The 25,757-nt window shown below is 45.5% G+C and overlaps 1 protein-coding gene across 1 annotated transcript in view; it reads right to left on the bottom strand.

The window, feature by feature from the left end:
- Window positions 1–25,757, bottom strand: part of LOC109877483 (UPF0606 protein KIAA1549L-like) — a 178,824-nt gene that overhangs the window by 33,180 nt on the left and 119,887 nt on the right. The window contains 3 exon segments of the mRNA XM_031812402.1: window positions 11,496–11,695; window positions 23,136–23,174; window positions 23,526–23,689. Coding sequence (XP_031668262.1) covers window positions 11,496–11,695; window positions 23,136–23,174; window positions 23,526–23,689 — 403 coding nt within the window.

Genomic DNA, 25,757 nt, shown 5'->3' on the forward strand with positions numbered 1-25,757 from the left:
GCCATACAGAGGGTATTAGAGCCTGTTTAAAAGCTCTGCCATTCAGAGTGGGTATTAGAGCCTGTTTAAAAGCTCTGCCATTCAGAGGGGTATTAGAGCCTGTTTAAAAGCTCTGCCATTCAGAAGGTATTAGAGCCTGTTTAAAAGCTCTGCCATACAGAGGGGTATTAGAGCCTGTTTAAAAGCTCTGCCATACAGAGGGGTATTAGAGCCTGTTTAAAAGCACTGCCATTCAGAGAGGTATTAGAGCCTGTTTAAAAGCTCTGCCATTCAGAGGGGTATTAGAGCCTGTTTAAAATCTCTGCCATTCAGAGAGTGTATTAGAGCCTGTTTAAAAGCTCTGCCATACAGAGGGGTATTAGAGCCTGTTTAAAAGCACTGCCATTCAGAGGGGTATTAGAGCCTGTTTAAAAGCTCTGCCATTCAGAGGGGTATTAGAGCCTGTTTAAAAGCACTGCCATTCAGAGGGGTATTAGAGCTTGTTTAAAAGCTCTGCCATACAGAGGGGTATTAGAGCCTGTTTAAAAGCTCTGCCATTCAGAGGGTATTAGAGCCTGTTTAAAAGCTCTGCCATACAGAGGGGTATTAGAGCCTGTTTAAAAGCACTGCCATTCAGAGGGGTATTAGAGCCTGTTTAAAAGCTCTGCCATTCAGAGGGGTATTAGAGCCTGTTTAAAAGCACTGCCATTCAGAGGGGTATTAGAGCCTGTTTAAAAGCTCTGCCATTCAGAGGGTATTAGAGCCTGTTTAAAAGCTCTGCCATTCAGAGGGTATTAGAGCCTGTTTAAAAGCTCTGCCATTCAGAGGGTATTAGAGCCTGTTTAAAAGCTCTGCCATTCAGAGGGTATTAGAGCCTGTTTAAAAGCTCTGCCATACAGAGGGGTATTAGAGTCTGTTTAAAAGCTCTGCCATTCAGAGGGTATTAGAGCCTGTTTAAAAGCTCTGCCATACAGAGGGGTATTAGAGCCTGTTTAAAAGCACTGCCATTCAGAGGAGTATTTCAAGCACTGACTGTTGACGCCTTAGAATCCAACACTGACCCCTGTCCAAAATGTAACCTGTAATAGTATGGTAATAATCATATTAGAGACAGGCAGTGCTGTCCTGTAATAATCATAGAGACAGACAGTGCTGTCCTGTAACAGTCATAATAGAGACAGACAGTGCTGTCCTGTAATAATCATAGAGACAGACAGTGCTGTCCTGTAACAGTCATAATAGAGACAGACAGTGCTGTCCTGTAACAGTCATGACAGAGACAGACAGTGCTGTCCTGTAACAGTCATGACAGAGACAGACAGTGCTGTCCTGTAACAGTCATAACAGAGACAGACAGTGCTGTCCTGTAACAGTCATAACAGAGACAGACAGTGCTGTCCTGTAACAGTAATAACAGAGACAGGCAGTGCTGTCCTGTAACAGTCATAATAGAGACAGACAGTGCTGTCCTGTAACAGTCATAATAGAGACAGACAGTGCTGTCCTGTAATAATCATAGAGACAGACAGTGCTGTCCTGTAACAGTCATAACAGAGACAGACAGTGCTGTCCTGTAACAGTCATAACAGAGACAGACAGTGCTGTCCTGTAACAGTCATAACAGAGACAGACAGTGCTGTCCTGTAACAGTCATAACAGAGACAGACAGTGCTGTCATGTAACAGTCATAACAGAGACAGACAGTGCTGTCCTGTAACAGTCAGAGACAGACAGTGCTGTCCTGTAACAGTCATAACAGAGACAGACAGTGCTGTCCTGTAACAGTCATAACAGAGACAGACAGTGCTGTCCTGTAACAGTCATAACAGAGACAGACAGTGCTGTCCTGTAACAGTCATAACAGAGACAGACAGTGCTGTCCTGTAACAGTCATAACAGAGACAGACAGTGCTGTCATGTAACAGTCATAACAGAGACAGACAGTGCTGTCCTGTAACAGTCAGAGACAGACAGTGCTGTCCTGTAACAGTCATAACAGAGACAGACAGTGCTGTCCTGTAACAGTCATAACAGAGACAGACAGTGCTGTCCTGTAACAGTCATAACAGAGACAGACAGTGCTGTCCTGTAACAGTCATAATAGAGACAGACAGTGCTGTCCTGTAACAGTAATAACAGAGACAGACAGTGCTGTCCTGTAACAGTCATAACAGAGACAGACAGTGCTGTCATGTAACAGTCATAACAGAGACAGACAGTGCTGTCCTGTAACAGTCAGAGACAGACAGTGCTGTCCTGTAACAGTCATAACAGAGACAGACAGTGCTGTCCTTTAACAGTCATAATAGAGACAGACAGTGCTGTCCTGTAACAGTCATAACAGAGACAGACAGTGCTGTCCTGTAACAGTCATAACAGAGACAGACAGTGCTGTCATGTAACAGTCATAACAGAGACAGACAGTGCTGTCCTGTAACAGTCAGAGACAGACAGTGCTGTCCTGTAACAGTCATAACAGAGACAGACAGTGCTGTCCTGTAACAGTCATAACAGAGACAGACAGTGCTGTCCTGTAACAGTCAGAGACAGACAGTGCTGTCCTGTAACAGTCATAACAGAGACAGACAGTGCTGTCCTGTAACAGTCATAACAGAGACAGACAGTGCTGTCCTGTAACAGTCATAACAGAGACAGACAGTGCTGTCCTGTAACAGTCATAACAGAGACAGACAGTGCTGTCCTGTAACAGTCATAACAGAGACAGACAGTGCTGTCCTTTAACAGTCATAACAGAGACAGACAGTGAGCCCTCAGAACAATGTGTGTCTGCTCTGATGGCAGAGGCAGAATTGACAGAACATTTGGAAACATTCTCAGAACGTTTGCTGAGTATTTGTAACCCGTAGGACAAACAGTGTTTAGAGAGCATTGGCAAGATGTTTTCAGTGGGTATGTTAGAAGTTCACAGAGAACCAGAGAGAAAATAGCCACCACTTTGTAATTTTTAGTATCTAATAGGTTGAGGCTGTTCGTCCCCAATTGTTCAGACAATTTAGCTTAGCATTTCCACAAACAGTGTCGTCAACTGCCTCAATTACAGTGGCAAGGCAGAACAGTCACATTTAATACAATCACAACTTAACACATTTTAGTCAGTTAACAGACACTCTTATCCAGAGCGAATTACATGAGCAATTGGGGTTAAGTACCTTTCTCAAGGGTACATTGGCAATTTTTTCACTTAGATGGCTCTGGGATTTGAACCAGCAACCTTTTGGTTACTGGCCAAATGCTCTTAACTACTAGGCTACCTGCCCACAGCAAATGGGATTTGATTACAAGACTTTAGAAAAGAGAAAAGAGGTGGTAGGCCATTATAAAGTATAACGTGGTGGTGGGGATGGTGTGGGGGTGGTGATGATGATGGTGTGGGGGTTGGTGGTGGTGGTGATGGTGTGAGGAGTGGTGGTGGTGATGGCGTGGGGGTGGTGGTGGTGGTGGGGGTGGTGGTGATAGTGGTGGTGGGGATGGTGTGGGGGTGGTGGTGATAGTGATGGTGTGGGGGTGGTGATGATGATGGTGTGGGGGTTGGTGGTGGTGGTGATGGTGTGAGGGATGGTGGTGATAGTGATGGTGTGGGAGGGTAGTGGTGATGGTGTGGGGGGTGGTGGTGGTGATGGTGTGGGGGGTGGTGGTGGTGGTGGTGGTGATGGTGATGATGTGGTGGGTGGTGGTCGTGGTAGTGTGGGGGGTGGTGGTGGTAGTGGTGGTGATGGTGTGGGGGATGGTAGTGGTGGTGATGGTGTGGGGAGTGGTGCTGGTAGTGGTGGTGATGGTGTGGGGAGTGGTGCTGGTAGTGGTGGTGATGGTGTGGGGGATGGTAGTGGTGGTGATGGTGTGGGGGATGGTAGTGGTGATGATGGTGTGGGGGATGGTAGTGGTGGTGATGGTGTGGGGAGTGGTGCTGGTAGTGGTGGTGACGGTGTGGGGGATGGTAGTGGTGGTGATGGTGTGGGGGATGGTAGTGGTGGTGATGGTGTGGGGGATGGTAGTGGTGGTGATGGTGTGGGGGATGGTAGTGGTGGTGATGGTGTGGGGGATTGTAGTGGTGGTGATGGTGTGGGGGATGGTAGTGGTGATGATGGTGATGATGTGGCGGGTGGTGGTGGTGGTGGTAGTGTGGGGGGTGGTGGTGGTGGTAGTGTGGGGGGTGGTGGTGGTGATGATGTGGCGGGTGGTGGTGGTGGTGGTAGTGTGGGGGGTGGTGGTGGTGGTAGTGTGGGGGGTGGTGGTGGTGATGATGTGGCGGGTGGTGGTGGTGGTAGTTTGGGGGGTGGTGGTGGTGGTGGTAGTGTGGGGGGTGGTGGTGGTGGTAGTGTGGGGGTGGTGATGATGGTGATGATGTGGCGGGTGGTGGTGGTGGTAGTGTGGGGGGTGGTGGTGGTGGTAGTGTGGGGGGTGGTGGTGGTGATGATGTGGCGGGTGGTGGTAGTGTGGGGGGTGGGGGGTGGTGGTGGTGGTAGTGTGGGGGGTGGTGGTGGTGATGAGGTGGCGGGTGGTGGTAGTGTGGGGGGTGGGGGGGGGGTGGTGGTGGTAGTGTGGGGGGTGGTGGTGGTGGTGGTGATGATGTGGCGGGTGGTGGTAGTGTGGGGGGTGGGGGTGGTGGTGGTGGTAGTGTGGGGGGTGGTGGTGGTGGTAGTGTGGGGGGTGGTGGTGGTGATGATGTGGCGGGTGGTGGTAGTGTGGGGGGTGGGGGGTGGTGGTGGTAGTGTGGGGGGTGGTGGTGGTGATGATGTGGCGGGTGGTGGTGGTGGTGGTAGTTTGGGGGGTGGTGGTGGTGATGATGTGGCGGGTGGTGGTAGTGTGGGGGGTGGGGGGTGGTGGTGGTGGTAGTTTGGGGGGTGGTGGTGGTGGTGGTGGTAGTGTGGGGGGTGGTGGTGGTGGTAGTGTGGGGGGTGGTGGTGGTGGTGATGATGTGGCGGGTGGTGGTAGTGTGGGGGGTGGGGGGTGGTGGTGGTGGTAGTGTGGGGGGTGGTGGTGGTGGTAGTGTGGGGGGTGGTGGTGGTGGTGGTGATGATGTGGCGGGTGGTGGTAGTGTGGGGGGTGGGGGTGGTGGTAGTGTGGGGGGTGGTGGTGGTGGTAGTGTGGGGGGGTGGTGGTGGTGGTGGTGATGATGTGGCGGGTGGTGGTAGTGTGGGGGGTGGGGGGTGGTGGTGGTGGTAGTGTGGGGGGGTGGTGGTGGTGGTAGTGTGGGGGGTGGGGGGGTTCTAACTTTAATTTACATGTTGATAGATTTGACTGGTAGGGGAGGGCTCTCTCTCAGTATTCTACCATTGGGTGCTTTTTATTTGTGCTGTTTTGGGAAAGTGATGTGTTGCACTCCATTGGTCCATGCAAATTGCATCCTGGTCCCAGCAATATAATGAACACCACCTGTTATTATTTTACTCAATAACATAAAAGTAGCTCAAGATCATCTGGGGAAGCCTGTGCCGCAAACACTCGACTCAAGTATCTCTTCAGTCGTCCTTATTCAATCTGTCTCAGTCTATTGCCTATGTGTATGAATCAGCAGTGAGACAATAGTTTTGCACAGAAAGTGTGCTATGAATGTGCTGGGGAATGCAAGTCACGAGTGGAAAAGGCTGTGATGATGTCACCAAGTGGATAAGGCTGTGATGATGTCACCAAGGAGATAAGGCTATGAAGATGTCACCAGTGGATAAGGCTATGATGATGTCACCAGTGGATAAGGCTTTGTTGATGTCACCAGTGGATAAGGCTATGATGATGTCACCAGTGGATAAGGCTATGAAGATGTCACCAGTGGATAAGGCTATGATGATGTCACCAGTGGATAAGGCTATGAAGATGTCACCAGTGGATAAGGCTGTGATGATGTCACCAGTGGATAAGGCTATGATGATGTCACCAGTGGAAAAGGCTTTGTTGATGTCACCAGTGGATAAGGCTATGATGATGTCACCAGTGGATAAGGCTATGAAGATGTCACCAGTGGATAAGGCTATGATGATGTCACCAGTGGAAAAGGCTATGATGATGTCACCAGTGGATAAGGCTATGAAGATGTCACCAGTGGATAAGGCTATGAAGATGTCACCAGTGGATAAGGCTATGAAGATGTCACCAGTGGATAAGGCTTTGTTGATGTCACCAAAGTGGATATAAGGGGTCGATTGATGCAGTGTTCCATTGACCAGATTGGCGCACTTTCAACAAATCTGATCTAACAAGATACGATATTCGTCAAATCTTTCATGATAATTCATTTTATTTTTAAAAAACAAGGACATCCCTGCCGACCGAACCCTCCCCTAACCCGGACGATGCTGGGCCAATTGTGCGCTGCCCCATGGGTCTCCCGGTCGCGGCCGGCTTCGACAGAGTCTGGACTCAAACCCAGAATCTCTAGTGGCACAGCTAGCACTGGACCACTGAGACAGAGCCTGGACTCAAACCCAGAATCTCTAGTGGCACAGCTAGCACTGGACCACTGAGACAGAGCCTGGACTCAAACCCAGAATCTCTAGTGGCACAGCTAGCACTGGACCACTGAGACAGAGCCTGGACTCAAACCCAGAATCTCTAGTGGCACAGCTAGCACTGGACCACTGAGACAGAGCCTGGACTCAAACCCAGAATCTCTAGTGGCACAGCTAGCACTGGACCACTGAGACAGAGCCTGGACTCAAACCCAGAATCTCTAGTGGCACAGCTAGCACTGGACCACTGAGACAGAGCCTGGACTCAAACCCAGAATCTCTAGTGGCACAGCTAGCACTGGACCACTGAGACAGAGCCTGGACTCAAACCCAGAATCTCTAGTGGCACAGCTAGCACTGGACCACTGAGACAGAGCCTGGACTCAAACCCAGAATCTCTAGTGGCACAGCTAGCACTGGACCACTGAGACAGAGCCTGGACTCAAACCCAGAATCTCTAGTGGCACAGCTAGCACTGGACCACTGAGACAGAGCCTGGACTCAAACCCAGAATCTCTAGTGGCACAGCTAGCACTGGACCACTGAGACAGAGCCTGGACTCAAACCCAGAATCTCTAGTGGCACAGCTAGCACTGGACCACTGAGACAGAGCCTGGACTCAAACCCAGAATCTCTAGTGGCACAGCTAGCACTGGACCACTGAGACAGAGCCTGGACTCAAACCCAGAATCTCTAGTGGCACAGCTAGCACTGGACCACTGAGACAGAGCCTGGACTCAAGCCCAGAATCTCTAGTGGCACAGCTAGCACTGGACCACTGAGACAGAGCCTGGACTCAAACCCAGAATCTCTAGTGGCACAGCTAGCACTGGACCACTGAGACAGAGCCTGGACTCAAACCCAGAATCTCTAGTGGCACAGCTAGCACTGGACCACTGAGACAGAGCCTGGACTCAAACCCAGAATCTCTAGTGGCACAGCTAGCACTGGACCACTGAGACAGAGCCTGGACTCAAACCCAGAATCTCTAGTGGCACAGCTAGCACTGGACCACTGAGACAGAGCCTGGACTCAAACCCAGAATCTCTAGTGGCACAGCTAGCACTGGACCACTGAGACAGAGCCTGGACTCAAACCCAGAATCTCTAGTGGCACAGCTAGCACTGGACCACTGAGACAGAGCCTGGACTCAAACCCAGAATCTCTAGTGGCACAGCTAGCACTGGACCACTGAGACAGAGCCTGGACTCAAACCCAGAATCTCTAGTGGCACAGCTAGCACTGGACCACTGAGACAGAGCCTGGACTCAAACCCAGAATCTCTAGTGGCACAGCTAGCACTGGACCACTGAGACAGAGCCTGGACTCAAACCCAGAATCTCTAGTGGCACAGCTAGCACTGGACCACTGAGACAGAGCCTGGACTCAAACCCAGAATCTCTAGTGGCACAGCTAGCACTGGACCACTGAGACAGAGCCTGGACTCAAACCCAGAATCTCTAGTGGCACAGCTAGCACTGCGATGCAGAGCCTTAGACCACTGAGCCACTCGGGAGGCACATCTTTCATGATTTATATGTTGTAACAGGCCCACAATGTGGTTACTTAAGTCTGAGTTGGATATATTTGGCTGTTTTTGTTGCATAAGATGAAGAAGTTGTTTATTTTCAGTTTTAGAAGATTGCAAAACGCTAACTCCTGTTTGTATAAGCTGGTTAATCGGTGGTGGTAGTCAAAGTCATTTTTAACTGTAATTGATTGGTTGATTGGTGACGATGACATGAACATGTGTTGAGGTTGACATCCATAGAAGCATTATACTCAGATTTTTACCTCAACATAATGTGAGATACTGGATCTTTCCCCCACAACCCTTTCCCCATGCGTTTCCATGGGAATTCCATTGTTTTGGTCGAGTTCGATTGACCTCTTTACCGCATCTATGCTTTGATGATGTCACCAAAATGGATAAGGCTGTGATGATGACACCAAGCTGCTGTTCGTCTTGACTCAGCTAAAGAAACTCTAAAAATAGGTCCAGTGGTAGTCACAACAACACACCAGCCCAACCATGAATGAGAAGCCAAAGATAACAGGAATCACTTTGTTGATGGTGAGAAGGATCAGAACCTTGAGTTCAGGGTCACAGGATGCTCCAAAAACAATCCCTTTATCTGTTTCATAGTCTAAACTTCACCAGAACCAATCCTCATTCCATGCTTGTTCTCCTGCAGCATTGTGAAAAATGAAGTCCTTTTCTGCTCCCTCGCAGAACAATTTAGCATGATTTAGCATTTACCTAAGGGCCCCCCTGTCCCTGTCAGATGTGGTGATTGGTTGATTCCACCTGTCCATACAGAGACACCCCTCTAATGATTCACTATTAGTCAGCATGGGGGTAGATGTCAGAGGACAGGAGTGTTCTATTATATTCCATTCCAATCAGTTCTAATATATTCTATTCCATTCCATTCCATTCTATTCAGTTCTGATCTATTCTATTAAGTTCTAATCTTTTCCATTCCATTCCATTCCATTCCATTCCATTCCGTTCTATTCTATTCTATTCCATTCAGTTCTAATCTATTCTATTCCATTCTATTAAATTATAATATATTCTATTCCATTCCATTCTATTCAATTCTAATCTATTCTATTCCATTCCATTCAATTCTGATCTATTCTATTAAGTTCGAATCCATTCCATTCAGTCCTAATCTATTCTATTCTATTCAGTTCTGATCTATTCTATTCAGTTCTAATCTATTCTATTCCATTCCATTCTATTCAGTTCTAATCTATTCTATTCAATTCAGTTCTAATCTATTCTATTCAGTTCTAATCTATTCCATTCCATTCTATTCCATTCAGTTCTAATCTATTCTATTCCATTCTATTCAATTATAATATATTCTATTCCATTCCATTCTATTCAATTCTAATCTATTCTATTCCATTCCATTCAATTCTGATCTATTCTATTAAGTTTGAATCCATTCCATTCAGTCCTAATCTATTCTATTCTATTCAGTTCTGATCTATTCTATTCAGTTCTAATCTATTCTATTCCATTCCATTCTATTTAGTTCTAATCTATTCTATTCAATTCAGTTCTAATCTATTCTATTCAGTTCTAATCTATTCCATTCCATTCCATTCTATTCAGTTCTAATCTATTCCATTCCATTCAGTTGTAATCTAATCTATTCCATTCTATTCAGTTCTAATCTATTCCATTCCATTCCATTCTAATCCATTCCATTCCATTCTATTCCATTCCATTCTATTCAGTTCTAATCTATTCTATTCCATTCCATTCAGTTCTAATCTATTCCATTCCATTATATTCCATTCCATTCCATTCTATTCTGTTCTAATCTATTCTATTCCATTCCATTCAGTTCTAATCTAATCTATTCCATTCAGTTCTAATCTATTCTATTCCAGTCCATTCCATTCAGTTCTAATCTATTATATTCCAGTCCATTCCATTCAGTTCTAATCTATTCCATTCCATTCCATTCAGTTCTAATCTATTCTATTCCATTCCATTCCTATTCAGTTCTAATCTATTCTATTCCATTCCATTCAGTTCTAATCTATTCCATTCCATTCTATTCCATTCCATTCTATTCAGTTCTAATCTATTCTATTCCATTCCATTCAGTTCTAATCTAATCTATTCCATTCAGTTCTAATCTATTCTATTCCAGTCCATTCCATTCAGTTCTAATCTATTGTATTCCATTCCATTCCATTCAGTTCTAATCTATTCTATTCCATTCCGTTCTATTCAGTTCTAATCTATTCTATTCCATTCCATTCCATTCAGTTCTAATCTATTCTATTCCATTCCATTCCATTCTATTCAGTTCTAATCTATTCTATTCCATTCCATTCCATTCAGTTCTAATCTATTCTATTCCATTCCATTCCATTCTATTCAGTTCTAATCTATTCCATTCCATTCAGTTATAATCTAATCTATTCCATTCAGTTCTAATCTATTTTATTCCAGTCCATTCCATTCAGTTCTAATCTATTCTATTCCATTCCATTCCATTCAGTTCTAATCTATTTTATTCCAGTCCATTCCATTCAGTTCTAATCTATTTTATTCCAGTCCATTCCATTCAGTTCTAATCTATTCTATTCCATTCCATTCCATTCAGTTCTAATCTATTCTATTCCATTCCATTCCATTCAGTTCTAATCTATTCTATTCCATTCCATTCCATTCAGTTCTAATCTATTCTATTCCAGTCCATTCAGTTCTAATCTATTCTATTCCATTCCATTATATTCAGTTCTAATCTATTATATTCTATCACATCATACATGGCAGACCACAGCTGAGCTTCACCACAACTCTTATAACCCTGCCTCTTAAAGTCAGAACGTTGTAATTTGTAATTTAAAAGCCTCCAAACTGCCCCTGAATTCCCCCTAGCTACCCTCAACTATCCCTTTAACTAGAGATGCTTGTCAACATCCACAGTACAATAACAGAAAACATGGGAAGAAGACTAGGCATTTGTGTAGTGCATTACGATGGTGAGGGTTTTATGAAGGTCTAGCCAACATCAAAGTAGGACATTCAGTAAACTAAAATGAGGTAAGGAGATAACGCCGTGGTAACATCATTGTCTCATCCAGAACAGCATTAAGGATTTTACCCACAGGGCCAATTCACTCATAATAGTCTTATGGAAAGATATCAGGGAAATTCCTTTAACGTAGACAAAAGAAGAGGTAAAAATACCATTCCTGAATAAATTGCTGTGATTCAACTGATAATAATCTGAGGTCAACGGATCTCAGGAAAGCACTTCAAGACAAGAACACTAGAGTAAATGTATTCCTGAAATATCTCCCCTCTCTATATTTAACTGAATAACAATAGCCTGACGTGAATGGAGCTCAGCTACTAGCCAGTCACATCCTCTCTCCTCTGCAGGAGCATAATAGGCTTATCCAGCTCAATAACATCACATCTGATTGGCTCAACACAAAACAAGTAGTTTAAACTGTAGATATATTCCTATGACACCCTCTGTATGGCCATATGAGGTGTGTATGTGACTTTAATACCTCTTGCGTATGTCCGAGTTGAGGGTCTTCTTGTTGGCGGTGCCGTCCTGGTGCAGGGCCTTCTCCAGGGAGAGGGAGAGGGGGGCTTCCCGGATGGGCAGGGGCAGCACCAGGGTGTCCTGGGTCACGGGGAGGGTCTCTCCCTCCCCACCCTGCACGCGGCCCAGGTGCTGCTTGGCATAGTCAAACCCCTGGACAGGCTGTAGGGAGGACGAAGGGGGGAGAGAGATGAGTGGAAACAGGTGAGTGATGGATGCAAGCTTTCCATCTCAATGGCCATCTAAATGGCACACACGTGCACACACATGGTCAGCATATTATGTATACACAGACAGAGACAAACGCACATTTAAAGAGACATACTAAACTTGTGAAGGTGGTAAATGACCTTTAAATGGCATCAGACCAAGGCTCTGCATCTGTCCTCGTGCTCCCAGACCTTAGTGCTGCTTTTGATACCATCGATCAGCACATTCTTTTGGAGAGATTGGAAACCCAAATTGGTCTAGAAAGACAAGTTCTGGCCTGGTTTAGATCTTATCTGTCGGGAAGATTTTAGTTTGTCTCTATGAATGGTTTGTCCTCAAATCAACTGTAAATTTCAGTGTTCCTCAAGGCTCCATTTTATGACCACTATTGTTTTCACTATATATTTTACCTCTAGGTGATGTCATTCGGAAACATAATGTTAACTTTCACTGCTATGCAGACGACACACAGCTGTACATTTCGATGAAACATGGTGAAGCCCCAAAATTACCCTCGGCGGCAAATTGTCTACTTTTAAACTTGAACAAAACAGAGATGCTTGTTCTAGGTCCCAAGAAAGAGATCTTCTGTTGAATCTGTTGAATCGGACAATTAATCTTGATGGTTGTACAGTCGTCTCAAATAAAACTGAATGACCTCAGCGTTACTCTGGACCCTGATCTCTCTTTTGACTAACATATTTCAAGGACAGCTTTTTTCCATTACATTGCAAAAATCAGAAACTGTCTGTCCAAAAAGGATGCAGAAAAAGTAATCCATGCTTTTGTCACTTCTAGGTTAGACTACTGCAATGCTCTACTTTCCGGCTACCTGGATAAAGCACTAAATAAACTTCAGTTAGTGCTAAACACGGCTGCTAGAATTCTGACTAGAACCAAACATTTTTATCATATTACTCCAGTGCTAGCCTCCCTACACTGGCTTCATGTTAAGGCAAGGGCTGATTTCAAGGTTTTACTGCTAACCTACAAAGCATTACATGGGCTTGCTCCTACCCATCTTTTCGATTTGGTCCTGCTGTACATACCTACACGTACGCTACGGTCACAAGACGCAGGCCTCCTTACTGTCCCTAGAATTTCTAAGCAAACAGCTGGAGACAGGGCTTTCTCCTAGAGCTCAATTTTTATGGAATGGTCTGCCTATACATGTGAGAGACAGACTCGGTCTCGACCTTTAAGTATTTATTGAAGACTCATCTCTTCAGTAGGTCCTATGATTGAGTGTAGTCTGGCCCAGGACTGTGAAGGTGAACGGAAAGGCTGTGGAGCAACGAACCGCCCTTGCCGTCTCTGTCTGGCCGGTTTCCTTCTCTCCACAGGGATTCTCTGCCTCTAACCCTATTACAGGGGCTGAGTCACTGGCTTACTGGTGCTCTTCCATGCCGTCCCTAGGAGGGGTGAGTCATTTGAGTGGGCTGAGTCACTGACGTGATCTTCCTGTCTGGGTTGGCGCCCCCCATTGGGTTTGTGCAGTAGGGGAGATCTTCGTGGGCTATACTCAGCCTTGTCTCAGGATGGTAAGTTGGTGGTTGAAGATATCCCTCTAGTGGTGTGGGGGCTGTGCTTGGGCAGTGGGTGGGGCTATATCTTGCCTGTTTGGCCCTGTCCAAGGGTATTGTCAGGTGGGGCCATGGTGTCTCCTCTCCTGTCTCAGCCTCCATTATTTATGCTGCAATAGTTTGTGTGTCAGGGGGCTGGGGTCAGTCTGTTATATCTGGAGTATTTCTCTTGTCTTATCCGGTGTCCTGTGTGAATTTAAGTATGCTCTCTCTAATTCTCTCTCTCTTTTTCTTTCTTCCTTTCTCTCTTTCTATCTTTCTCTCGGAGGACCTGAGCCCTAGGACCATGCCTCAGGACTACCTGGCCTGATGACTCCTTGCTTTCCCCAGTTCACCTGGTCGTGCTGCTGCTCCAGTTTCAATTGTTCTGCCTGCGGCTATGGAAGCCTGATCTGTTCACCGGACGTGCTACCTGTCCCAGACCTGCTGTTTTCATCTCTCTAGAGACAGCAGGAGCGGTAGAGATATTCTGAATGTGATCGGCTATGAAAAGCCAACTGACATTTACTCCTGAGGTGCTGACCTGATGCACCCTCTACAACCACTGTAATTATTATTATTTGACCCTGTTGGTCATCTATGAACATTTGAACATCTATAATCTCCACCCGGCACAGCCAGAACAGGACTGGCCACCCCTCATAGCCTGGTTCCTCTCTAGATTTCTTCCTAGGTTATGACCTTTCTAGGGAGTTTTTCCTAGCCACCGTGCTTCTACACCTGCATTGCTTGCTGTTTGGTGGTGTGGGGGCTGTGCTTTGGCAAAGTGGGTGGGGTTATATCCTTCCTGTTTGGCCCTGTCCGGGGGTGTCCTCGGATGGGGCCACAGTGTCTCCTGACCCCTCCTGTCTCAGCCTCCAGTATTTATGCTGCAGTAGTTTATGTGTCGGGGGGCTAGGGTCAGTTTGTTATATCTGGAGTACTTCTCCTGTCCAATTCGGTGTCCTGTGTGAATCTAAGTGTGCGTTCTCTAATTCTCTCCTCTCTTTCTTTCTCTCTCTCAGAGGACCTGAGCCCTAGAACCATGCCCCAGTCCACCTGACTGTGCTGCTGCTCCAGTTTCAACTGTTCTGCCTTATTATTATTCGACCATGCTGGTCATTTATGAACATTTGAACATCTTGGCCATGTTCTGTTATAATCTCCACCCGGCACAGCCAGAAGAGGACTGGCCACCCCACATAGCCTGGTTCCTCTCTAGGTTTCTTCCTAGGTTTTGGCCTTTCTAGGGAGTTTTTCCTAGCCACCGTGCTTCTACACCTGCATTGCTTGCTGTTTGGGGTTTTAGGCTGGGTTTCTGTACAGCACTTTGAGATATCAGCTGATGTACGAAGGGCTATATAAATACATTTGATTTGGTTTGATTTGTTTGGGGTTTTAGGCTGGGTTTCGGTACACACTTTGTGACATCAGCTGATGTAAGAAGGGCTTTATAAATACATTTGATAAATTGATACACACATTTAAAGAGATATACAGGCAGTCAGACAACAGACACACACATTCAGACAGAAAACTGAAATGCCTAAATGACTTTTCAGAACTCTAATTCATGTGTCTTGAACTCCATACACATAGATTTTATGAAGACTTCTTTGATCTCACTTTCTCTCCTTCTAATGTCTAATAAATGAATCACAGAGGGCAATAAAAAGATGAGATTCAAAGACTATTCTAATGTAGTCAGACTCCAGACAGAAGAGGAGAGAGACACAGTGGGGTGGTTTATATAAAAGTCTTAACACACACACACAGAGGTGTGGATGGTTTTCACGCAGACTAAAAGTGCTGGCTCCAGGGCTGTCAGAGGAGTGGTTCTCAGAGGGATATAGAGGAAGTGCTGGCTCCAGGGCTGTCAGAGGAGTGTTTCTCAGAGGGATATAGAGGAAGTGCTGGCTCCAGGGCTGTCAGAGGAGTGGTTCTCAGAGGGATATAGAGGAAGTGCTGGCTCCAGGGCTGTCAGAGGAGTGGTTCTCAGAGGGATATAGAGGAAGTGCTGGCTCCAGGGCTGTCAGAGGAGTGGTTCTCAGAGGGATATAGAGGAAGTGTTGGCTCCAGGGCTGTCAGAGGAGTGGTTCTCAGAGGGATATAGAGGAAGTGCTGGCTCCAGGGCTGTCAGAGGAGTGGTTCTCAGAGGGATATAGAGGAAGTGCTGGCTCCAGGGCTGTCAGAGGAGTGGTTCTCAGAGGGATATAGAGGAAGTGCTGGCTGCAGGGCTGTCCTTATTAATGAAGTCACCGGCTTCATTAATAAGGGCATAGATGACATCGTCCCCACATTCCAATCAGAAGCCATGGATTACAGGAAATATCTGCACTGAGCTAAAGGCTAGACCTGTCGCTTTAAAGGAGCGGGACACTAATCTGGACGCTTAAAAGAAATCCCGCTACGCCCTCCGAGGAACCATCGAACAGGCAAAGCGTCAATACAGGACCAAGATCGAATCCTACTACATTGGCTCTGTCGCTTGTCAGATGTGGAAGGGCTAGCATGGATTACAAAGGGAAACCCAGCCGCGAGCTGTCCAGTGATGCGATCCTACCAGACGAGCTAAATACCTTCTATACTGGCTTCGAGGCTAGCAACACTGAACCATGCATGAGAGCACCAACTGTTCCGGACAACAGTGTGATCACGCTCTCCAGAGCCGATGTAGTAAGACCCTTAAATAGGTCAACATTCACAAGGCCGTAGAGCCAGATGGATTACCAGGACATGTACTCAGAGCATGCACTGACCAGCTGGCAAGTGTCTTCACTGACATTTTCAACCTCTCCCTTACCCCGTCTGTAATGCTACATATTTCAATGTCTCCCGAGTGGTGCAGTGGTATAAGGCACTGCATCTCAGTGCTTGAGGCGTTACTATAGACACCCTGGTTCGAATCCAGGCTGTATCACAACTGGCCGTGATTGGGAGTCCCTTAGGGCGGCGCACATTTTGCCCAGCGTTGTTCGGTTTTGCCCGTTCATAACTGACTTTCCTAGTTATATTAAAATGTACATTTAAAAAATGTAAACACCATGTGTCCCTGTGCCCAAGAATGCCAAGGTAATTTGACTAAATGACTTTCATAGCAGTCACATCTGTAGCCATGGAATGGCTTGTCATAGCTCACATCAACACCTTCATCCCAAACAGCCTGGATCCACTCCAATTCACATACCGCCACATATCCACAGATGATGCAACCTCTATTGTATTGCAATCCACACTGCCCTTTACAACCTGGACAAAAGGAGAACCTACTGTACATGAGAATGCTGTTCATTGACTCCAAGATCATTACTAAGCTAAGGACCCTGGGATTAAACAGGGTAGGCAACAACACATCCGCCACGCTGACCCTCAACACCGGGGCCACTCAGGGGTGCGTGCTTAGTCCACTCCTATACTCCCTGTTCACCCACGACTGCGTGGCCAAGCATGACTCCAATACCGTCATTGGATACCACCGACAACGATGAGACAGCCTATAGGGAGGAGGTCAGAGACCAGGCAGTGTGGTGCCAGGACAACAACCTCTCTCTTAACATCAGCAAGACAAAGGAGCTGATCTGGGCTACAGGAAACAGAGGTCTGAGCACGCCCCCATCCACATTGATAGGGCTGAGTGGAGCAGGTTTGAGAGCTTCAAGTTCCTTGGTGTCCACATCACTAAGGAATTATCATGGTCCACACACACCAACACAAATCGTGAAGAGCACACGACAATGCCTCTCAGGAGGCTGAAAAGATTTGTCATGGGCCCTCAGCTCCTCAAAAGGTTATACAGCTGCACCATTGAGAGCATCTCAGATACCCAAGTCATAGACTGTTCTCTCGGCTACTGCATGGCAGGCGGTACCGATGCACCAAATCCGGAACCAACAGGACCCTGAACAGCTTCTACCCCCAAGCCATAAGACTGCTAAATAGTTCAACTCTTTTAACTCATCTAGATAAGAGCATCTGCTAAATGACTAAAATGTAAATATCACATACACTGCTGTTGCAGTTATCTATCCTGATGCCTAGTCATTATCCCTACCTATATGTACATACTGTATCGACCTCAATTACCTAGTATCTCTGCACATCTAGTCAGTACTGGTGCCCCATGTATATAACTAAGTTATTATTACTCATTGTGGATTTACTCCTCGTATTAATATTATCTTTCTATTATTATAATAGTGTTTCTCTCTGCATTGTTGGGAAGGGCCCATCACTAAGCATTTCACTGTTGGTCTACACCTGTTGTTTCTCTCTGCATTGTTGGGAAGGGCCCATCAGAAAGCATTTCACTGTTGGTCTACACCTGTTGTTTCTCTCTGCATTGTTGGGAAGGGCCCATCACTAAGCATTTCACTGTTAGTCTACACCTGTTGTTTCTCTCTGCATTGTTGGGAAGGGCCCATCACTAAGCATTTCACTGTTGGTCTACACCTGTTGTTTCTCTCTGCATTGTTGGGAAGGGCCCATCAGAAAGCATTTCACTGTTGGTCTACACCTGTTGTTTCTCTCTGCATTGTTGGGAAGGGCCCATCACTAAGCATTTCACTGTTAGTCTACACCTGTTGTTTCTCTCTGCATTATTGGGAAGGGCCCATCACTAAGCATTTCACTGTTAGTCTACACCTGTTGTTTCTCTCTGCATTGTTGGGAAGGGCCCATCAGTAAGCATTTCACTGTTGGTCTACACCTGTTGTTTCTCTCTGCATTGTTGGGAAGGGCCCATCACTAAGCATTTCACTGTTAGTCTACACCTGTTGTTTCTCTCTGCATTATTGGGAAGGGCCCATCACTAAGCATTTCACTGTTAGTCTACACCTGTTGTTTCTCTCTGCATTGTTGGGAAGGGCCCATCAGTAAGCATTTCACTGTTGGTCTACACCTGTTGTTTCTCTCTGCATTGTTGGGAAGGGCCCATCCCTAAGCATTTCACTGTTAGTCTACACCTGTTGTTTCTCTCTGCATTGTTGGGAAGGGCCCATCACTAAGCATTTCACTGTTAGTCTACACCTGTTGTTTCTCTCTGCATTGTTGGGAAGGGCCCATCACTAAGCATTTCACTGTTGGTCTACACCTGTTGTTTCTCTCTGCATTGTTGGGAAGGGCCCATCCCTAAGCATTTCACTGTTAGTCTACACCTGTTGTTTCTCTCTGCATTGTTGGGAAGGGCCCATCAGTAAGCATTTCACTGTTAGTCTACACCTGTTGTTTACCAAGCATGTGACAAATACAATGTGATTTGATCCTGCTTGTTATTCCATACTAAAGTTCAGGCAAATCTCCCTCTTGGGATACTGCTATACTGCAAAATATGGACCATGTCTTTGCATAGAAAATGAACATCGGTGATTGGTTATTGTATTACTGTAATGGTGAACTAACTGATCTATAATGCCAAACAAACTGATACAAACAATAGCGAATGACAACGCATACAGGGGTAAACTAGGTCAGAACAGGGGTGTGTGTGTGTCTGCTTCTTAAAGACAAATGAGGTCTAGAAGGTTAACAATGAGAGTACATACATTATTCGACATATAGAAGGGAGTCAGGTGTAATGGTATAGGTAGGATCTGTGTGTTTTTATACTGTGTACTGAGCCAGGAGAATCCTTAGTGTCTCGGCTAGCCTATTTTTACCCAATTAAGATGAGAACATCTGACCTTGTTCCAACAATATGCACCAAGAGCTCGTTTCAGAGCACACACATGCATACACACACACACACATGCGCACGTACACGCACGCACACGCATTCACATGCATACATACAGCTTTCAGTCTACTACAGACTGAGTTAGCTAGGTTGGTTGCGGTCTCTCATCTCCCTCACTCACAGTAGCCTACACACTAGGTTTGGGCGGTATACCGTATATACCGTATCCCGAGGTATTTGGCAATAGCCATGGGATGGTTTTTCAATACCGTCAATACCGTTGAAACTACTTCTTTTTACATGTATTTTTCAATACATTTTTATATTTGTAGCTACTTTTTCAGTAAATACCTGCAGTCAATATGACAGGAGATAAAGATTATAAATACCTGCAGTCAATATGACAGGAGATAAAGATTATAAATACCTGCAGTCAATATGACAGGAGATAAAGATTATAAATACCTGCAGTCAATATGACAGGAGATAAAGATTATAAATACCTGCAGTCAATATGACAGGAGATAAAGATTATAAATACCTGCAGTCAATATGACAGGAGATAAAGATTATAAATACCTGCAGTCAATATGACAGGAGATAAAGATTATAAATACCTGCAGTCAATATGACAGGAGATAAAGATTATAAATACCTGCAGTCAATATGACAGGAGATAAAGATTATAAATACCTGCAGTCAATATGACAGGAGATAAAGATTATAAATACCTGCAGTCAATATGACAGGAGATAAAGATTATAAATACCTGCAGTCAATATGACAGGAGATAAAGATTATAAATACCTGCAGTCAATATGACAGGAGATTAAGATTATAAATACCTGCAGTCAATATGACAGGAGATAAAGATTATAAATACCTGCAGTCAATATGACAGGAGATAAAGATTATAAATACCTGCAGTCAATATGACAGGAGATAAAGATTATAAATACCTGCAGTCAATATGACAGGAGATAAAGATTATAAATACCTGCAGTCAATATGACAGGAGATAAAGATTATAAATACCTGCAGTCAATATGACAGGAGATAAAGATTATAAATACCTGCAGTCAATATGACAGGAGATAAAGATTATAAATACCTGCAGTCAATATGACAGGAGATAAAGATTATAAATACCTGCAGTCAATATGACAGGAGATAAAGATTATAAATACCTGCAGTCAATATGACAGGAGATAAAGATTATAAATACCTGCAGTCAATATGACAGGAGATAAAGATTATAAATACCTGCAGTCAATATGACAGGAGATTAAGATAGTGTTCATTTCACCTGTCACATTATAAAGTGGGTGGTTCCAGCCCTGAAAGCTGATTGGCTGATAGCCATAGTATATCAGACCGTATACCACTGGTATGACAAGACATGTATTTTTACTGCTCTAATTATGTTGGTAACCAGTTTATAATAGCAATAAGGCATCTCGGGGGTTTGTTGTATATTGGCCATATACCACACCCCCTCGTGCCTTATTGCTTAAGTATAAAGCTTACTAGTTCCCCAGAACAGCTGGTCCAGTCACGTGTTTGTTTGTAAATATCACAATGGGGGAAAGCAGGAGCAGGTGAGTCCAGCTGTGTGTTGCCAGGGGTCCTGTTTTATATTGACAGTCAACAGTGTTTTTTGCTTCAATAGACTGATCAGGGACCTGCAACTATAGTTTCCTTCACAGAAAATACATTGGTGTAACACATTCGGCAGAAAATATATTCATTTTCATCAGATGACAAAATAATTTTTGTCAATTTTTGTTTTTGGCTGGCAGTCATGCAACTCTATTTGGCTGGCAGTCACAAAAGCAAATAAGCTAACATTTAAATAAAAAAATCTGAGCGCTGTCTGCTGATAGATGATGATTCTGCCTGTCAAGCAGAAATTATAAGAAGAAACATTTTACATCTGTGTTTACAAAACACAGCAAGATATTTCTTATGCATTTTATATTTTTTCCTGCGTGAAAAACACAAAATTCTCAGTTAACGAGACCCCTAAATTTGAGGTCTTGCTAGTTATCTAAGTAAGTGGCTGAATTAATAAGGTGAGGAGGCGTCATGTTGTGTTAGATTTAGATGTTTGAGAAGTCAAAGCTCTATCTTGATTTCCTTACGTTTTTTCTCCTCTCTGTTCTCGGACTATCTGCTCCTCCACCCTCTTCTCCAAGCTTACCAGGCAGGCCCGTTGCCCTAGCGACTCCAGACTCCACACAGACACAGCGTGTACACATGCTGCTCCACCCTCTTCTCCAAGCTTACCAGGCAGGCCCGTTGCCCTAGCGACTCCAGACTCCACACAGACACAGCGTGTACACATGCTGCTCCACCCGCTTCTCTAAGCTTACCAGGCAGGCCCGTTGCCCTAGCGACTCCAGACTCTACACAGACACAGCGTGTACACATGCTGCTCCACCCTCTTCTCTAAGCTTACCAGGCAGGCCCGTTGCCCTAGCGACTCCAGACTCCACACAGACACAGCGTGTACACATGCTGCTCCACTCTCTTCTCTAAGCTTACCAGGCAGGCCCGTTGCCCTAGCGACTCCAGACTCCATACAGATACAGCGTGTACACATGCTGCTCCACCCTCTTCTCCAAGCTTACCAGGCAGGCCCGTTGCCCTAGCGACTCCAGACTCCACACAGACACAGCGTGTACACATGCTGCTCCACCCTCTTCTCCAAAGCTTACCAGGCAGGCCCATTGCCCTAGCGACTCCAGACTCCACAGACACAGCGTGTACACATGCTGCTCCACCCTCTTCTCCAAGCTTACCAGGCAGGCCCGTTGCCCTAGCGACTCCAGACTCCACAGACACAGCGTGTACACATGCTGCTCCACCCTCTTCTCCAAGCTTACCAGGCAGGCCCGTTGCCCTAGCGACTCCAGACTCCACAGACACAGCGTGTACACATGCTGCTCCACGCTCTTCTCCAAGCTTACCAGGCAGGCCCGTTGCCCTAGCGACTCCAGACTCCACAGACACAGCGTGTACACATGCTGCTCCACCCTCTTCTCCAAGCTTACCAGGCAGGCCCGTTGCCCTAGCGACTCCAGACTCCACAGACACAGCGTGTACACATGCTGCTCCACGCTCTTCTCCAAGCTTACCAGGCAGGCCCGTTGCCCTAGCGACTCCAGACTCCACAGACACAGCGTGTACACATGCTGCTCCAGAGCCAGTACTGTTCTTCCTTCAGACAAGTATGTGTCAAAACTTTGTTCATTTGCACAATGTCTCTCGTTCACATTCGCTTGACATTCGGCAGCTCCAACCTATATATGTATAACTTTATGTGCTGGATTGCCTGTCTTAGCAATTTAATTGTTTCACTCGTTAGCATATTTAGCTTGCAGTCTCCATGGAAATTCGCTATTAATTTGTTAGCATTCTGGTAAATGATGCCCAATTCTTTCTGGCACCACCATGTGTACTAAGTTGATAATACTGTAAATCCCGGGATGAGAGAAGGATGGTATAAAGATATGAACATCTGGATACCACCCAACCCTAATACACACACACAGTCACCTAAACAAACATACCCATCAAATGTAATAGAGACTATTCAAACTTCATTTCAACTGCAGCATATCCGTATCCCTATTTCATATGCCAGTCAAACACCCCATTACCCTGCACTCCTCTAGTAGACACACCAGTGGAGGACGGCTCATTATAATGGCTGAAGCAAATGGAAAGGCATCAGAACATGTGTTTGATGTAATTCATACCATTCTACTTATTTCTCTCCAGTAATTACCATGAGCCCGTCCTCCCCAATTAAGGTGTCACCAACCTGTGACACACACAGCTCACAACAAGGACAGACACCAGAGAGAAACAAGGACAGACACCAGAGAGAAACAAGGACAGACACCAGAGAGAGACAAGGACAGGCACCAGAGAGAAACAAGGACAGACACCAGAGAGAAACAAGGACAGACACCAGAGAGAAACAAGGACAGACACCAGAGAGAGACAAGGACAGACACCAGAGAGAAACAAGGACAGACACCAGAGAGAGACAAGGACAGACACCAGAGAGAGACAAGGACAGACACCAGAGAGAGACAAGGACAGACACCAGAGAGAGACAGGGACAGGCACCAGAGAGAAACAAGGTAGATACCTGGTGGTAATATCCTGTAACATCCCTCCGATATGACGTCTGAAAAACAAGAGAAACCGTGTCAAAGATACGCGTCATCATCCATTTCCTCCTCCCGTCTCTCTTCTGACAGTTTGACTGTAGGCTGAAAACATGCACTGCAAAAATAGGCAATGATCTGCTAGGTTTACCCAAACAATGGATTTACCTGCCGTCTTACCAAGATGAATCATCTCACTGCACTGACAGATCATTCTGCTTTTTTCAACCTACAAAAGGCTTGATTTTTTGGGTAATAGAAAACAACTCAATACAATAATTTTTTTGCAGTGTGTCTCCAGTTTTCATCTGGATTTACCTCTACCTGGTATGTGTGTGTGTGTGCCTGTGTGTGTGTGTGTCTCTGCTCACCTTGACACGGGGGTTAAGGTTGCCCATGGCATCGGCTTTGAAGTCGCTCTTGTTCTTCCGGCAGAGCACGGCGGTGATGATGATGATGATGAGCGTTACCACGGCGATAGGGGCCAGCACCGCTGCGATGATCCACAGATTGTTTGGAGGATTCTTCACCACGGCTACAAGGGGAAACACACAGGAATACTTTGTGAGAGCACGGATCAACACACACACACACACACACACACACACACACACACACACACACACACTCCCTCCTATTGTTGTGCTGTGTATAAGAATTGTCATCATGTAATCATCAATGATAGAACACACAGTAACAGTAGATATGTTTTACTGAGGTAAATGTGTCTGCAGTGAGAAATGTTCCTCAATGATGGTATCAACATCACAGCAGTCGTCCATCCTCTCCCTTCATTATGTTGTACCTCTACAGACACATCTCATACTGTCCTCACTTCCTCTCCCTTCATTATGTTGTACCTCTACAGACACATCTCATACTGTCCTCACTTCCTCCATCCTCTCCCTTCATTATGTTGTACCTCTACAGACACATCTCATACTGTCCTCACTTCCTCTCCCTTCATTATGTTGTACCTCTACAGACACATCTCATACTGTCCTCACTTCCTCTCCCTTCATTATGTTGTACCTCTACAGACACATTTCATACTGTCCTCACTTCCTCTCCCTTCATTATGTTGTACCTCTACAGACACATCTCATACTGTCCTCACTTCCTCCATCCTCTCCCTTCATTATGTTGTACCTCTACAGACACATCTCATACTGTCCTCACTTCCTCCATCCTCTCCCTTCATTATGTTGTACCTCTACAGACACATCTCATACTGTCCTCACTTCCTCTCCCTTCATTATGTTGTACCTCTACAGACACATCTCATACTGTCCTCACATCCTCTCCCTTCATTATGTTGTACCTCTACAGACACATCTCATACTGTCCTCACATCCTCTCCCTTCATTATGTTGTACCTCTACAGACACATCTCATACTGTCCTCACTTCCTCCATCCTCTCCCTTCATTATGTTGTACCTCTACAGACACATCTCATACTGTCCTCACTTCCTCCATCCTCTCCCTTCATTATGTTGTACCTCTACAGACACATCTCATACTGTCCTCACTTCCTCCATCCTCTCCCTTCATTATGTTGTACCTCTACAGACACATCTCATACTGTCCTCACTTCCTCCATCCTCTCCCTTCATTATGTTGTACCTCTACAGACACATCTCATACTGTCCTCACTTCCTCCATCCTCTCCCTTCATTATGTTGTACCTCTACAGACACATCTCATACTGTCCTCACTTCCTCTCCCTTCATTATGTTGTACCTCTACAGACACATCTCATACTGTCCTCACTTCCTCCATCCTCTCCCTTCATTGTTGTACCTCTACAGACACATCTCATACTGTCCTCACTTCCTCTCCCTTCATTATGCTGTACCTCTACAGACACATCTCATACTGTCCTCACTTCCTCCATCCTCTCCCTTCATTATGTTGTACCTCTACAGACACATCTCATACTGTCCTCACTTCCTCTCCCTTCATTATGTTGTACCTCTACAGACACATCTCATACTGTCCTCACTTCCTCTCCCTTCATTATGTTGTACCTCTACAGACACATCTCATACTGTCCTCACTTCCTCTCCCTTCATTATGTTGTACCTCTACAGACACATCTCATACTGTCCTCACTTCCTCCATCCTCTCCCTTCATTGTTGTACCTCTACAGACACATCTCATACTGTCCTCACTTCCTCTCCCTTCATTATGTTGTACCTCTACAGACACATCTCATACTGTCCTCACTTCCTCCATCCTCTCCCTTCATTATGTTGTACCTCTACAGACACATCTCATACTGTCCTCACTTCCTCTCCCTTCATTATGTTGTACCTCTACAGACACATCTCATACTGTCCTCACTTCCTCTCCCTTCATTATGTTGTACCTCTACAGACACATCTCATACTGTCCTCACTTCCTCCATCCTCTCCCTTCATTATGTTGTACCTCTACAGACACATCTCATACTGTCCTCACTTCCTCCATCCTCTCCCTTCATTATGTTGTACCTCTACAGACACATCTCATACTGTCCTCACTTCCTCTCCCTTCATTATGTTGTACCTCTACAGACACATCTCATACTGTCCTCACATCCTCTCCCTTCATTATGTTGTA

This window comes from Oncorhynchus kisutch, unplaced genomic scaffold, assembly GCF_002021735.2.
Source record: "Oncorhynchus kisutch isolate 150728-3 unplaced genomic scaffold, Okis_V2 Okis03b-Okis08b_hom, whole genome shotgun sequence".
Taxonomy (NCBI): Eukaryota; Metazoa; Chordata; class Actinopteri; order Salmoniformes; family Salmonidae; genus Oncorhynchus; species Oncorhynchus kisutch.